Source organism: Salmo salar, chromosome 14 (assembly GCF_965601325.2).
Source record: "Salmo salar chromosome 14, fSalSal1, whole genome shotgun sequence".
In the NCBI taxonomy this organism is placed as follows: Eukaryota; Metazoa; Chordata; class Actinopteri; order Salmoniformes; family Salmonidae; genus Salmo; species Salmo salar.
The window spans coordinates 28,659,555-28,675,044 of NC_138304.1; the positions used below are offsets into that span (position 1 = coordinate 28,659,555).

The 15,490-nt window shown below is 40.5% G+C and overlaps 2 protein-coding genes across 5 annotated transcripts in view; one reads left to right on the top strand and one right to left on the bottom strand.

The window, feature by feature from the left end:
* LOC106569207 (solute carrier family 12 member 7) overlaps nt 1–3,694 on the bottom strand; it is a 44,565-nt gene extending 40,871 nt beyond the window's left edge. For all 4 annotated transcript variants that reach the window (XM_082960887.1, XM_082960886.1, XM_014140332.3 and 1 more), the window contains exon 1: nt 3,457–3,694. In XM_082960887.1, coding sequence (XP_082817013.1) covers nt 3,457–3,540 — 84 coding nt within the window. In that variant the 5' untranslated portion in view covers nt 3,541–3,694. The remainder of the gene's footprint in view (nt 1–3,456) is intronic.
* Nucleotides 3,695–7,892: 4,198 nt separating this feature from the next.
* Nucleotides 7,893–15,490, top strand: part of LOC106569206 (voltage-gated inwardly rectifying potassium channel KCNH2) — a 78,917-nt gene continuing 71,319 nt past the window's right edge. The window contains exons 1-2 of the mRNA XM_082960685.1: nt 7,893–8,277; nt 10,899–11,129. Of these exons, the coding sequence (XP_082816811.1) occupies nt 8,202–8,277; nt 10,899–11,129 (307 nt within the window). The 5' untranslated portion in view covers nt 7,893–8,201. The remainder of the gene's footprint in view (nt 8,278–10,898; nt 11,130–15,490) is intronic.

Genomic DNA, 15,490 nt, shown 5'->3' on the forward strand with positions numbered 1-15,490 from the left:
TGAGGGAGATAAGTGTTTCCAGTTTCAGAGATTTTTGTAGTTCGTTCCAGTCATTGGCAGCAGAGAACTGGAAGGAGAGACGACCAAAGGAGGAGTTGGCTTTAGGGGTGACCAGAGAGATATACCTGCTGGAGCGCATGCTACAGGACTGACCCCCGATCTTGATAAGAAATTACCATATCAGAGAATTTTATTTTAAAGACAGTTATATTTAATGGATGACATAACTTGGAAACAAATAAAATAATAAGAGTAGAACATCAGTTTTCCATTCATACAATGTGTTTGGTAAATTGCTTCAGTTGATTTGCTGTGGTACATGAGGAAATACTTAATTTCAGTTGAATGGGATGATTGTCAAATAGATAAATCTCCCTTAGAATGCTCATAAAGTAGGACTAAATTGTTCTGATGATAATACCAACCAGAGGGCGAAATAGTCTTACATTTTTTTGGGCTGCAATCAAGACTAAAAGACATCCTTGACATCCGCGTTAGGAATGGTAAATTCCTGGCTAATGTTGGTTGAAATTTAAATCAGCTTTGTGGGTGATTTTAGAGCGTATTGATGGTTTAAAAAGAGATCAGCTGGCGATAATCTGGTGGCTTTCAATGGTTGCAATTGGCCCACAGGTTTTCTGACTTTGATGAAGTAAAGTTTTATGACAAAACAAAAAAGCATTTATGGACAGTATACAGTATTTAGTGCATTTCAGGGAGAGACCCATAATGTCAGTTAAAGAAAAACAATTCTGTGAAGCCTTACCCTGAGGCAGCCCATTTGGAAAAAAGTTGTTTATACTGGATGTATTTTGTGGAGACAGCACTGTGTACAGGTACTGTTGGCGTGAGAACATAGAGGAGAGCACATGATGTAACACAGATAGAGCTGGTTATCTGGGACTGAGTGGAACATTCCTACTGCTGACTACAGCCCAAAAGTGACCACAGCCCATAGCCTTCCCTTACATGTATCCTGTGTGACTCATACTGTACTGCCTTTACAAACAGCAGCCAGAAAGGTTAAGAGCTCCACTCTCAGTGACACTGGGAATGTTAATCTGCAGCTAGATTTAAATGAAGGCACCAGTTCTTAGTATTAAAGAAAGGTTTGTGTTTGACTTTACTCAATTGGGCACTACAATTGCCAAAAACCAAGTACTGTAAATCCCATAGAATTTTACTCCAAAAATTATCATACACAAGCGCTAGTTCTACCTTCCTCAATGACCTTTTGTACTGCTCCTGACCTCTCTGACCCCTCCTTACACCTTTGTGAGGCCAATATTGTATTCTAATATCTCATATCCCCACTCAGGCAGCAGTGGTGGCACCTGGAAGCTAAACTCACTTAACTGAACTGGCCAGAGGGAAAGTAACAAATCACTGCTTGCTCAATCATAAAGTAGGATGGCCCTCTTTGATGTTGCGTAAAACGAAACACTCCCTTTAATTAATTTATAAAGCCCATAGAAGTACGAGTTACCATACCCGATCACAGGCATGGCTAACTCTGGAAATTCCATCTGTCGTTACAGACTTTTAGTTTCTTCCCACCCAATGTACGGAACAATCTTCAAAGTTCCCTACAACTGGATGTTCTGGTGCCTTTCGGGCAGTTCAGTGTTGATTGAGGACCTCTTTGTTGATGAATGTGATTGTTTTTCTTGAGTGTGTTTTGTATTTTTGCATTATATAATTTATATAATTTTATAACGTACTGTAAAATACTATGTTAAATACTACAACGTTATCCACAAAAGAAACACTAAAGTTTCCGCAAAAACACTACAGCTTTATACTATAGCAATACCACAGTATTTACTTTGAATATACCCCACCCATTCCCATATCCTAATTTGTGCCAACCATGAGTGGGAAACCTACATGCCAAGTATAGACCATATATTGTGTCCCTTAAAGGTTTTACTTTTTTTTTACCTTTAATTAACTAGGCAAGTCAGTTAAGAACAAATTCTTATTTACAATGACGGCCTACCCCGGTCAAACCCAGACGATGCTGGGCCAATTGTGTGCCACTCTATGGGATTTCCAATCACGGCCGGATGTGATACAGCCTGGATTTGAACCAGGGACTGTAGTGATGTCTCTTGCACTGAGATGCAGTGCCTTAGACCTCTGCGCCACTTGGGAGAAGAGCAGAAGCTCTGAACTATCCGTTCAGACTCCAGTCTTATCTTCCTATAGGTTATGGAAATGTGCTCTTTTACTATTGTCCAGTAGGTTTCCTCAAGGAGAAAGCCCCCACTTCTATGTCAAAGATTATAAAATAAAACACTATAGTAAACACTACAGTTACGTCCACAAAAACATAAAAAACTATAGTATATACTATAGTAATTATCTATAGTAATACTAGAGTATTTATACTATAGTACAGTCATGTACGCAAAACACTACAGTAAATAATACAGTATACTACAGACATGTACGCAAAACACTAGAGTAAATACTACAGTCATGTCCCAAACACGACAGTAAATACTAAACACTACAGTAAATACTACAGTTTTTTTAATGTGGGAAGAGTTTGTTCGGAAAAACACAGGCAGACACCCACGCAAGCACAAACACATCCACACACTCCAACAAACAAACATCTGGGGTATATAATCCCCCCCGTGAATAGATATCCCTTCCATACAAAGTCAGTGAGGGCTGACAGCAGACAATCAAAAAGACCTCTTTCCTCAATAAATATATTTTTTAAAGCTACACAAGTGAAAAAACACCTCAGAATCTGAGATTACTACAAGAATGCCATGTGCAAATACTAAAATAGTATAGTTACAGTAGTAAAGAGCAGACAGTCAGCCTGTGACATTTCAAAAAACTAATCCTAACCCACTCTCCCTTCCAACAGGAAGAGAACAGTGGAGCTCTACTGGTTTACAGCAAGTTAATACTTGACAGACGAGTGGCATTTTGGCAGTGACTTCCACTGTGGAATGTAAGGCTGAGAAACCTTGGAAGATAACAGACTACTATCCATATTGATTTCACATTAAGAGGAAGAAAGATATGTGTGAATGAATTGACTGAGTGAAAGAGTGAGAGGTGGAAAGAGAAAGAGAGAGAGCAAAAGGCAAGGAAGATCTCAGAAAGCCCTCACTTGTTTTTGTTACATCTCAGGAATTGATTTCTTGTCAAAATGACAAAAAGTTCAAAAGTTCACTCTTGTCATCAAAAGTATGTTCGTCTCCTTAGGCCAGTGAAAAATAAACAAACAAACAAAGCCATATATCATATCAGAATTCTGTAAGTCAAGGGCCAGTTAGCTTTGGGACACAAAATTGGGAGTCTGTGTATTGGTTGGACTACCTGAGGAATGTTGTGTCCCAAAGCTAAGTTAAAGTCAAGATGTTCAGCTGTTCTACAGATTCTACTCTGCTTGTCTGAGCCTGTCCTGAAAACGTCAACATAGTGTGTCCTCACCTGAGTAGGGTCGTCGTGGAGAAATGTCTTCTTCATCTTCCTCACTAAACACACCTTCGAGAGTTGACTTCCCGGCCCCGCCATCCTCTACAGGAACCACAGTGAAGTTGGTGGGCATTTTATCCCCTCACCGCATTGGCTCCTTTCTGAGAAAGTAAACTACTCTAGTCCCTCTCACCTTTTCAAGACACAGTTCGAAGTGCTCTCTACTTCTGTCTCTCTCACCTCTATTGCTTAGATTCTGTCCCCATGTGACCAGGCTCTCTCCAAATAAGGATTGTTCTACAGCTCCTCCCCCAGAGAAAGTCCTCCTTCCTTACTACACTCAACCTCATCCCCATCTAGGCTATAGCACCTACAATAGACAAGACTCCTAATGTCACAGGGGGCACCTCTTCCTGAACAACTCTCCCTTTACTGAAAAGAGCCCTTTATTTGTAACTTACATTGTAGAACTATGGTACAGTGACACATGATTTTGTCTTCCTTCCTATATTTTACCCCCCTTTGTAGGCCAGTAGACTACTACATATTAGCACTGGTAAACAAAGTGGTGTTTCCTTTCCCACAGAGCAAAGCCTGCTGGGTAATTCAGAGATGTTGAATGCTAAACTGACCCTACCAGTCGAGAGAGAGGGAGAGTGGCCCCCTGGGGTAAACGGAAATCAACACAAAAAGCCCTATAGGCAACGCATGGGAATCACATCAGCTTGAGTGTACCCCAGAGAAAACATATGGAACAATTGGAAAAGATAAGGATTTAAAAGACCAAAGGCTATTAATGACAATGAAGATTCTGGAAAAACCATACGAATAACGTTAAACACAACAAAATAGTAATAATCTCAAATCTACTACTGGGTGATTTAACTGAAATTTTAAAATACATCTTCCAGTAATCATTGCTGAGACATTTTTTTGTTGAGACAATTTTTACATTCAGCATTACTCCATCAAGGGAAATATAGTATTCTTTCTAAGAAAGATATGTACATATATTTCAGGGTGTTGTGCTTCCCTGCAAATAATCAGAATTCATTTCAACATTACAGTTTTGAAAACATACCTTGTCCCAAAAAGGTGTCCTCTTGACACAAATTACCCCAGGACTAAGTTGAGCCACAGGACTGGGTAAGTTAAGCACCTACAAATTCATGTACTGAATTGTTATTTTTTACCAGGTAAGTTGACTGCAAACACATTCTCATTTACAGCAACAACCTGGGGAATAATTACAGGGGAGAGGAGGGGGATGAATGAGCCAAATGTAAGCTGGGGATGATCAGGTGATCATGATAGCTTGGGAATTTAGCCAGGACACCAGGGTTAACACCCCTACTCTTACAATAAGTGGATCTTTAGTGACCACGGAGAGTCAGGACACCCATTTAACATCCCATCCAAAAGACAGAACTCTACACAGGGTAGTGTCACTGCCCTGGGGTATTGGGATACTTTTATTATTGTGCTACTTTTATTTAAAAAAATAATAATTTGACCTGCCCTCCAAGACCATTTCCAGCAGCATCTGGTCTCCCATCTAGGGGCCAACCCTGCTTAGCTTCAGAAGCAAGCCACTAGTGAGATGCAGGGTGGTATGCTGCTGAATGAAATGTTACCACTATTCTTTTTAAACCATGTCTATCTTTATTTCCCAAATACAATCACAATCACTTTTTGTCGTTTAATCATTTTAAGCATCTTTTAACTCAGTCTTAACACCTTATTAACACTTTGTACTTTTTTAACATGGGCCAGGCCCTGTTGTTTTCTCTTACCTCAGCGACAATGCCTTGCATTATGCCTGTTAAGAAAACACTTCAATAGTGGTGTCACGTCCTGACCAGTATAAGGGGTTATTTGTTATTGTAGTTTGGTCAGGACGTGGCAGGGGTGTGTCTGTTTTGTGTTGTGGAGGTTTTTGGGTTGTGTTATATGTTTTGTATTTCTATTTTTTCTATTTCTATGTCTAGTTTATTGTTTTGACCTTCAATTGGAGGCAGCTGTTCCTCGTTGCCTCTAATTGAAGGTCCTATTTAGTAGGGGTGTTTTTCTATGGGTTTTGTGGGTAGTTGTTCTTTGTGTAGCCTAGTAGCCTTACAGGACTGTTTCGTCGTTGTTTTTGTATACATTTTTGTTTTCCTTCATCAATAAAAAAAAGAAGATGAGTATACACGTTCCCGCTGCGTTTTGGTCCAATCCATACGACATGTGGAGGTGCATAAAGATGGTGTCCCCCATGCACTTACCACAAATTCCTCGTTTTTCTAAGTTCACTGTATTGTACATTGCTCTCCGTTACTTTTTTTTGGTATGGTCATTAGCAAAGTATACATTATCCCAATTTTTAGCTTCAAGACTGAACAAAAAGTATATTGTGCTGATTTATTGGCACATTAAACCATATTGCGTGATGTAGTTTAGAACTCAGTGGATAGTGTTAATGACGTCAGATAGTATGAATTCTGCCAACTTTATGCACATTCACCATTTGCTCAACTTGCCATTGGCTCAACTTACCCGAAGTCTGTAAATCCCACTGTGTTCTGGGTATGTGCTAGAAGTATGGCCATAAACTTTGTCATGATAAGATAAGAGGTTAAATGCCTTGTAAGACTCCTTTGGCAGTTCATATAGGTCGTTTATTGTCAAAGCTCATACAGTATTGACAAAAACAACTGTACTTCAATTGAAAAGCAAATGTCAACAGGACAGAAACTATTTGGAAAATGCTGTAGTATAGTCCAATTTGTCATGTTGTCAATCATCTGTAGTCTTACCAGTTGGATAATTTTATAGTTTGGATAGAAAAAAGTAGCATTGGAATACAAAAAAAACCTTCGGTTAAATTTGGCTGGCTTGTCAATGGGCAATGTTTTGACATAGAAACATATCCTTCACAATTTAGTTAGGGACTAGGCCTACAGTCAGAAAGGAACAGGCAAAGCATACGGAATTCTTTGCTAAGAGCACATTATACCAAATGTTCCAAGATGGCGGAAAACCCATCCTTGCGGACATAACAAGGGCTATAAAGGAAATATGAACTTCAACCTGGGTGTAAGCTTAAGCTTGTCTCTCGGGCCCAGGTTTGAGAGACAAGCTTGCACACAGGTAGAGTTTCATATTTCCGTTATAGCCATTGTTAAGTGTAATGAACATAATGGCTGAATCAAATGCCAAAGCAGAACCTGTAGACAGTGGAGCATAAACAGACAAGGTCAATTGCATATGAGAGCAAAATCCTAAGATGTTTAGCATTCAAACCTGGTCATTTATAACCTGCTGTTGCCACCTGCTGGTCATAGGGTCATACTGTAACCTACCGTAAACCCTCTAGTAATGTGCTTTCTGTGTCTCTAGATGGCAATCACACCCTTCATTATTCAGTCTGGAATGATGGCACATGGTCCAATGTGAATGAGCATAGTCCAGGTGGTGAGTAAATTACGCTATAAGATGGTAGGCTATTTAATAGCATATATTTTAAATAATTAACAAAGCATGAATCTCTGATCTAGGCCTATATGTAGAAGTTTTACCCTTTGCAATATCACAATCCATTTTTAACACACAGAAAGGAAATCTCCTGTTCAATAAAGTATTTTCTGAAATTGTCAACCTGAGTTTGACTGTATAACAACAACAAGACAAAAACACTCATTGGACAATGGACAGAGACAAAAATCCTATGGGGCACAAAGTACATTAAATTAGGGGGAGAACAATGTACATGACATAGGCCAGGGTGGAGGTCAGGAGGGGAGCGAGGTGAAAGTTGGAGAATTTTGCCTTTTCCAAACACCTGAAACAGCTGTTTCCTGCAACCTAGAGCCATAATCAGTATGCTTAATTCTATGCAAAACATTTTTTTTCTACATATCTAAGCATACCACTTGAGCTGTCTGTATCCTGACTTTTTTTAAAAAGAAAATATGCTTCTCTACATCTCTGCAAAAACAGTTGTGTAAATGTTTGAAAAGAATTTGAGTATTATTCAGGACATTTAGTTATTGCTTTCTTTTCTAAAATCAACCAACCTTGCCAGCACGCATGCTAGCTAAGATAATTAGACAAGCTAGCTGAAATGGCTTCTTGGCAGCTAGTTATGAGGTTGAGAGTAGAGAAATAACACAAATAAACATTTTTATGGGCATGACGCATCTGCCAGAGATGTCCTGTTGTCCTGTTACACTAACATAAATTAGTTTCTTGCATATCCCAACTCCCCCCCCAATTAAAAAAAATATATATTATTATATACCTGAAAACTCCATCCATTACTTGATAGACCATGGTCATTTCAAAAGCAGAGGTTGCAGCCACGGTCTGACAGTGAAACAGGATAATAGAGCAGTAATGTCAAAGATGATCTAATAATCGGCAGCAACAGTCCTGTTGGCACCTGTGATTTGGAATTGCCGATTTCACTGAAGAGGCGGTGCTACTTCCAAGCAGGAAAGTAAAAGATGGATACATCATCCATAAACATCAAAGCAGGTCGGTTGATACACGGCCAAATATACTATTTGTTTGGGTAATGTATAAATACAATCGTCGGAGTGTCTGCTTTAGAAAGTGATTAAAAAAGTAGTTGACACGTCACGTCGCAGGACTTGGTGGTGGCTGTGACATGTTTCCAGCTACTTTGGGATTTTTATAGGGGCTACAGTGGTGCAGAGTGCAAGATCTAGACAAGAGCCTGCGGTCCAACTTTCCAAACCGAGGGAAATACCGCCCAAAAGATGCCCGTTCGGCGGGGACACGTGGCTCCCCAGAACACTTTTCTGGATACAATCATCCGAAAATTCGAAGGACAGAGTAAGAACTTTTTTTCTTCAATATTGATTCATTTTGGGGAACCATGCTGTGGTTTGAAATGTAATGCAAACCGTGTCTTTCGATTTGCAAAATGCTTCTTAAATGCAATTTGTCACGATTAAAATGAAAATACTAGGCTATTATTGTAGGTAGTCAGCCTGTGTTTCAATAAAGTTCATAGGTTTCATGAGATGTGACCACTTTCTATTATATAGTGTTATGATTGTCCTGTAAAAAGGAGCGTATTGTCTCTGCAAAATTTAGCCTTGATATGACTTTGCAAATATTGAACCAAATAATATAGATGAAGATTAAAGATGTTCAGTATGCCGCACATTTGATTGTGTAATCTCAGGGGTAATTCTATGTTTACCCTCTTGGTATTAGAATTTTACACACATAGTCTAATGATAAAGGCATGGCTACATTTCTACCTGACATTTACTGGGAGACCAATATTTCAAGTGGATATAAATAGGGCAGCAGTGTCTGTCAGAGCATAAATATGGCTTATATCACAGCAGGACCTGAAGAACCCGAGCTGCATTTCTAAGCAGGATGGGAGAGAGTAAAGCAGCTACATTTCAATAACTAAAATCCATCACTGAATGTTTCCTTCTGGGGACATATTTTGATACCAAAACGTCATCTACTTGTTTTTCTAAGGCTCTAAACAGTTTATAGTTTTGATATAAACAGCAAGTTTAGCAGTTGAATGTGAAAACAGACTTGCACCTTACAGATTCTCCCATCTTAGTTCTCATGCAGGGTTACATGCCTTGGTGTCACTGATATGGCATGTTTGGTCAAGTAGAATAACCAATTTAAATTGTATTTTAGTTTACGAAAGATTCAATCAGTAAGGCTGGAATGAATGATTGCTTAATATGTATCCAGTAAGCATAGGGTAATGTGGGGTAACTAGCCCCCCCTAAGAACAATGTCCAATTGCTGACACAAAAAAGCTACGTTTGGTAAAAATTAGGTATGTGGATGATGGATGGTCATGCATAGGCAAGCAAACTATGAAGGGAAATACAGTGCATTCAGAAAGTATTCAGACCCCTTGACTTTTTCCACATTTTGTTATGTTACAGCCTTATTCTAAAATAGATTAAATAAAACATTTTCCTCAACAATCTACACACAATACCCACAATGACAAAGCAAAAACATGTTTTTAGAAATGTTTGCAAATGTATAAAAAATGTAAAACAGAAGCTCCTTGACATGTTTCTACAACTTGGTTGGAGTCCACATGTGGTAAATTCAGTTGATTGGACATGATTTGGAAAGGCACACACCTGTCTATATAAGGTCCCACAGTTGACAGTGCATGTCAGAGCAAAAACCAAGCCATGAGGTCGAAGGAATTGTCCATAGAGCTTCGAAACAGGATTGTGTTGAGGCACAGATCTGGGGAAGGGTACCAAAACATTTCTGAACATTTGAAGGTCCCGAAGAACACAGTGGCCTCCATCATTCTTAAATGGAAGATGTTTCGAACCACCAAACCTCTTCCTAGAGCTGGCCTCCTGGCCAAACTGAGCAATCGGGGGAGAAGGGCCTTGGTCAGGGAGGTGACCAAGAACCTGATTGTCACTCTGACAAAGCTCCAGAGTTCCTCTGTGGAGATGGGAGAACCTTCCAGAAGGACAACCATCTCTGCAGCACTCCACCAATCAAGCCTCCACCAAGCCACCTCAGTAAAAGGCACATGACGGCCCACTTGGAGTTGGCCAAAAGGCACCTAAAGGACTCTCAAACCATGAGAAACAAGATTTTCTGGTCTGATGAAACCGAGATTGAACTCTTTGGCCTGAACGCCAAGCGTCACGTCTGGAGGAAACCTGGCACAATCCCTACGGTGAAGCATGGTCAAATCAAATCAATTTTTATTTGTCACATACACATGGTTAGCAGATGTTAATGTGAGTGTAGCGAAATGCTTGTGCTTCTAGTTCCGACCATGCAGTAATATCTAACAATTAAGTAGCAGCATCATGATGTGGGGATGTTTTTCAGCAGCAGGGACTGGGAGACTAGTCAGGATCGAGGGAAAGATGAACAGAGCAAAGTACAGAGAGATCCTTGATGAAAACCTCTTCCAGAGCGCTCAGGACTTCCGACTGGAGCGAAGGTTCACCTTCCATCAGGACATCAACCCTAAGCACACTGCCAAGCCCACGCAGGAGTGGCTTCGGGACAAGTCTCTGAATGTCCTTGAGTGGCCCAGCCGGAGCCCTTGAACCCGATCGAACATCTCTGGAGAGACCTGAAAATAGCTGTGCTGCGACAGTCCCCATCCAACCTGACAGAGCTTGAGATGATGTGCAGAGAAGAATGGGAGAAGCTCCCCAAATACAGGTGTGCCAAGCTTGTAGTGTCATACACAAGAAGACTCTAGGCTGTAATCGCTGCCAAAGGTGCTTCAACAAAGTACTGAGTAGGGGTCTGAATACTTATGTGAATGGGATTTTTGTATTTTTGTATTTTTAATACATTTGCAAACATTTCTAAAAACCTGTTTTAGCTGTAGTAGACTGTATTATATGTGATGACAAATTGCAATGACTCTTTAGATTAAAACAATATTGATCTATTACTCCCTCCCTCCTCAGATCGCAAGTTCATCATCGCCAATGCTCGCGTGGAGAACTGCGCCATCATCTTCTGTAACGACGCCTTCTGTGGCATGTGCGGGTACACGCGCGCTGAGGTCATGCAGAAACCGTGCACCTGCAGCTTCCTGTACGGGCCGCACACCAAGAGGCCTGCCGTGGCCCAAATGGCCAAGGCTCTGCTGGGCTCCGAGGAGAGGAAGGTGGAGATCTCCCTCTACGCCAAAGATGGTACGACCCGACCCGGCACAGCCCGCCAGGGCTTCAGCATGGCTCTCATTTTATTTTTAAACATAAAACACACATAAGAATAGTGGTTATAAAGTATTTCATTCATCAGTGTTTAATCTTTCATTTTGGGTGATTTTGTTAGGTAATGCCAGAGGCTTTTATTGAGATAATGAGATCCTTATAAAGGCTTTGGGTATTGGTTAATCCTAGTTTAGTAACACTTTACTTGAATGCTCTGTCATAAGGACCACATAACACTGTCTTGACGATGGTACAGAAATGGATGATGTTTTTTGGACCATATAGCTGGAGAACGAGTTGTGCATATTGAACATTCCATTTCCCCTCTCAATGTCCAAATGGTCCATGTGTTTATGTGACTCTATGATTTCTCTCATAGGTTCCAGCACACAGCTGTGCCAATTACAAGAAGAGATAGGAAAGGAATGAACTATAGCTAGTGTTTTTATGACATCTTGATTGCTCTCTTCAGTGCCTGCCTCATGCCTCACCAATGTACTCTAAATGGACATGATGCCTCCTACACTCAGAAACACAGCACACACAGCCCCCTTCTCACACACACACACACACACACACACACACACACACACACACACACACACACACACACACACACACACACACCCTACACACACACACACACCGTACACAGGGCAGGTGGGAATAGCGGAATCAAAACAATAGTAACAAAAGACAATGAGTTGTGACCCAGCTCACTCATAACATTCAGTGTTATGTTTCTTAGAGCGTGTTGGGAGCGTGGTTGTCCTATGGTGCAGGATAGTTGCTTGTCTTTGGGACATTCTCAGCACATTTAAGGAACTTGACAAAATAACATTTTTTTACTTTAAACAGAACGTTTCCTAAAAGTTCAAACATGGTTACATTTTTTGTAATGTTCTAGGAACGTTCTCCAAATGGTTTGACATGGGAAATGTTCTCCAATAGCTCAGAGAACGTTATGAAACAACGTTCTTCTGTGGGAATTTCAATACTTCAGCATAACGTTTCCTACAGGTTTTTTCATGGTTTTATTTAAAGTAATGTTCTCAAATTGTTCTGACAATGTTATGAAAAAAACGTTCTTCTGTGAGAATATCAGTACTTCAGCATAATGTTTTCCTCATGGTTCTTCAATTTAAAGCAATGTTTATATTTACAGTACATTTTAGTCATTTAGCAGCCGCTCTTATCCAGAGCGACTTACAGGAGCAATTAGGGTTAAGTGCCTTGCTCAAGGGCACATCGACCAATTTTTCACCTAGTCTGCTCGGGGATTCAAACCAGCGCTCTTAACCGCTAGGGTACCATAAAAAAAACACAAGAAAACATTAGTAACATTTAAATAACTTTCTAAGAATGTTATTTAAAAACATACATTCCGTTCTCAGAGTCAACAAAACTCTCTCTCTCCTCTATCTTGTTAAGTGTGTTCAGGTGTGTTGGCCACTCCCACTAATTGGCCACACCTGATCTTAATGAGTGCTTGTTCTCTTTAAAATGGGGTCCGTTTGAATAGACAAAAATTAACAGCTTTGTGTGAGTTAAAAAAAAAACATGGCATGCTAGCTCCATCGTGGTGGCGCAGTGGACTAATTCCATGAATAGAGAACAGATGATCATAGGTTTAAATTTCAGTGATGCTGTGACACAATAAAATAAATGTGTTTGCATGCCTAATGCCAGGTGGACACTACACAACTTTTAAAATTCTAACATTGCTGAGCCTCTCACATTAAACAACCATCTTTCCTGTAGTTTTTTGTCTTGCCAATGTAGTGGCACAGACGGGCCATCACACACTAGAAGATTCTTAACTTGGTCGTGATGATTCTCGATACGACACTGTCTCACACAACAAGGATGTCATGTGATTAGATAGCTAGAACGAGCTTTGGCTCAAAGCAGCCTCATAAACAGTTTCAGTCAGACATTCACGCTTGCCATAATGAGTTGAAATATCTAGCCAATACATTTTGAGATGAATAACATTGTGTGTAAAGAGCTTGTCAGAGCTGTAACAATTTGACACTATGGCAAGTACAAACGCATACTAGTACTGGTCATTGCTCCTGCTTGAGAGTCCACATTCTGGGTGATCTGATACAGCATTTACATTTTAGTCATTTAGCAGACGCTCTTATCCAGAGCGACTTACAGTAGTGAATGCATACATTTCATACTTTTGTTTTTGCCATACTGGTCCCCCGTGGGAATCGAACCCACAACCCTGGCGTTGCAAACACCATGTTCACCATGCTCTACCAACTGAGCCACACCATGCTCTACCATCTCACTAGCTCCTCCTCTGGAGAGCTCTAATTGGCTGTTGCTGATCACCGATCTCAAATCTTGTCGTTGCATATCTCACACTACAAGAGCATTGCAGATTTAGTGCCGATAAAATCAAGTGTTTGAAAATATCGGGACGTCTGGGACTGCTCAAAGACCGGATCGGTAGCCCTCAGATTGTGTCTCTGATCGGCTCACATTAACCAAGCGTTGGGAACGGCCGCTTACCCCGAGTAGGGAACGACATGGGGATTTTGTTTCCGATCTCCAAAACCTGTCTGGCACAGCTAAATTGGGGCCAAACTCGGCTTAAGCAAATTAATTTCCATGTGTCCTATCTGTGCTTGGAGTTCAAAAAAGTTAACCCAAACTAAGCTAGCAGTGTTATTGAAACCTTTACATTTTATTCACAACATTTAGAATGTTCTCAGAATTTTTCATCATTTTCATCATCATTCAATCATTTCCATTCTCAGAACGTTAATAAAACCTCCCAGGAAAACTTTTAGGGAACCATAGTAAAACATTCTCAGAACCTCCCTGCAACCTAAAAATGTTTGTTCGCAGAACAGGCAATATTGTCACTTCTGCTGTCAGAACGTTTAAAAAACGTTCACTTTTACTGGTCAAGAAACATATGGCTTTGTTCCCAGACCAATGTGAAACCAAAAACTTCCAAGGAACCAAATGTGCTAGCTGGGGATGGCTTGAAGGACGATTACTGACTATGGCGCTCAAATCCCAAAGGTAACCCCTGGATTTTCGAATAGTTGCATAAGAGTCTAAAACACACAATGCCCTCTGTCTGTTTCAAGGCTAGGAGGAGCAGAGCAGGGGGCGGGAGAAAGTATTGTATCATGTAAAGGGCAGATTTAACTTTTTGTGTGCTGGAGACTTATACCGTACGTAGGTGTTCATTTTTTACGAGAGATTAATACATTCATAATTATAAATCCTTTTACATAACATTCTGTATCAAAGTAGACTGAGCTAAATTTAATAACAGTGGCACAGCATGCATAGGCATTGGATTCAGTCATTCGTTAGTTAAGATCAGGGAGTTCATAGCCAGCCAAGCTCTCATGCAGGCAGGTGAATCGATGATCTCATCATATACACAGTGAGAGACCCTACTAATATACCTAAACTCCCACTAGATTGAAATGGTCTTTGGAAACAAGAAAACATTTGACACACTGTGTCTCAGTTCTCACAGTTCATCTCTCATGAGAGGTCATTAAAGCACAGGTGAATTGCCCACCAGAGTAGTCATTCATCACAGTAACTCAAATATACTGACTACAAACGTTTTTATTTAACTAGGCAAGTCAGTTAAGAACAAATGCTTATTTACAATGATGACCTGGGAACAGTGGGTTAACTGCCTTGTTCAGGGGCAGAACAACAGATTTTTACCTTGTCAGCTCAGGGATTCAATCTAGCAACCTTTCAGTTACTGGCCCAATGCTCTAACCGCTAGGCTACCTGCCGCAAATCAGTAAACATATTCTCAGAAATGAGCAGGAATCCCCAGAAATCAGTGTCAAACCTGGTAACGCTGCAATGTGTTGCATTTAAAAGTTGCAGGCAACTGATGTATTTTACACCTTTGAGCCATATAATGTTGAGTACCAGAATACAGTGCCTATTTAGTGAGTTCCTGAGTGACTGAGATCTCCTTGAGGGGATTGTAGTAATGACCTCGCTAAAGGTGTAGATAATACTGTAGAATATAGCTAGAATATCCTAATGGCTATGGAGATAACCTTGGTGTTCACTACATCCTCAGTTTAATCCTAGTTAACCCCCTGAGAGTATGCGCCGTAAATGATAGATGTCCCGGGTGTTTTTTTTTTGGGGGGGGGGGGGGGGGGGGGGGCTAATTGGATCGTTTTTTTCTGTAAAGAATGTCGCAGCAGCTTAATGTTGATTTTCTTGTGAATTACATTGCGGAGGAGTAACAGGGGAACTATTCCAAAATGTATCTGGATTTTGTGAATGCTGTCTTCTGGGCCCAGTTCAAGCACAACAAAGCTCAGGTTAGC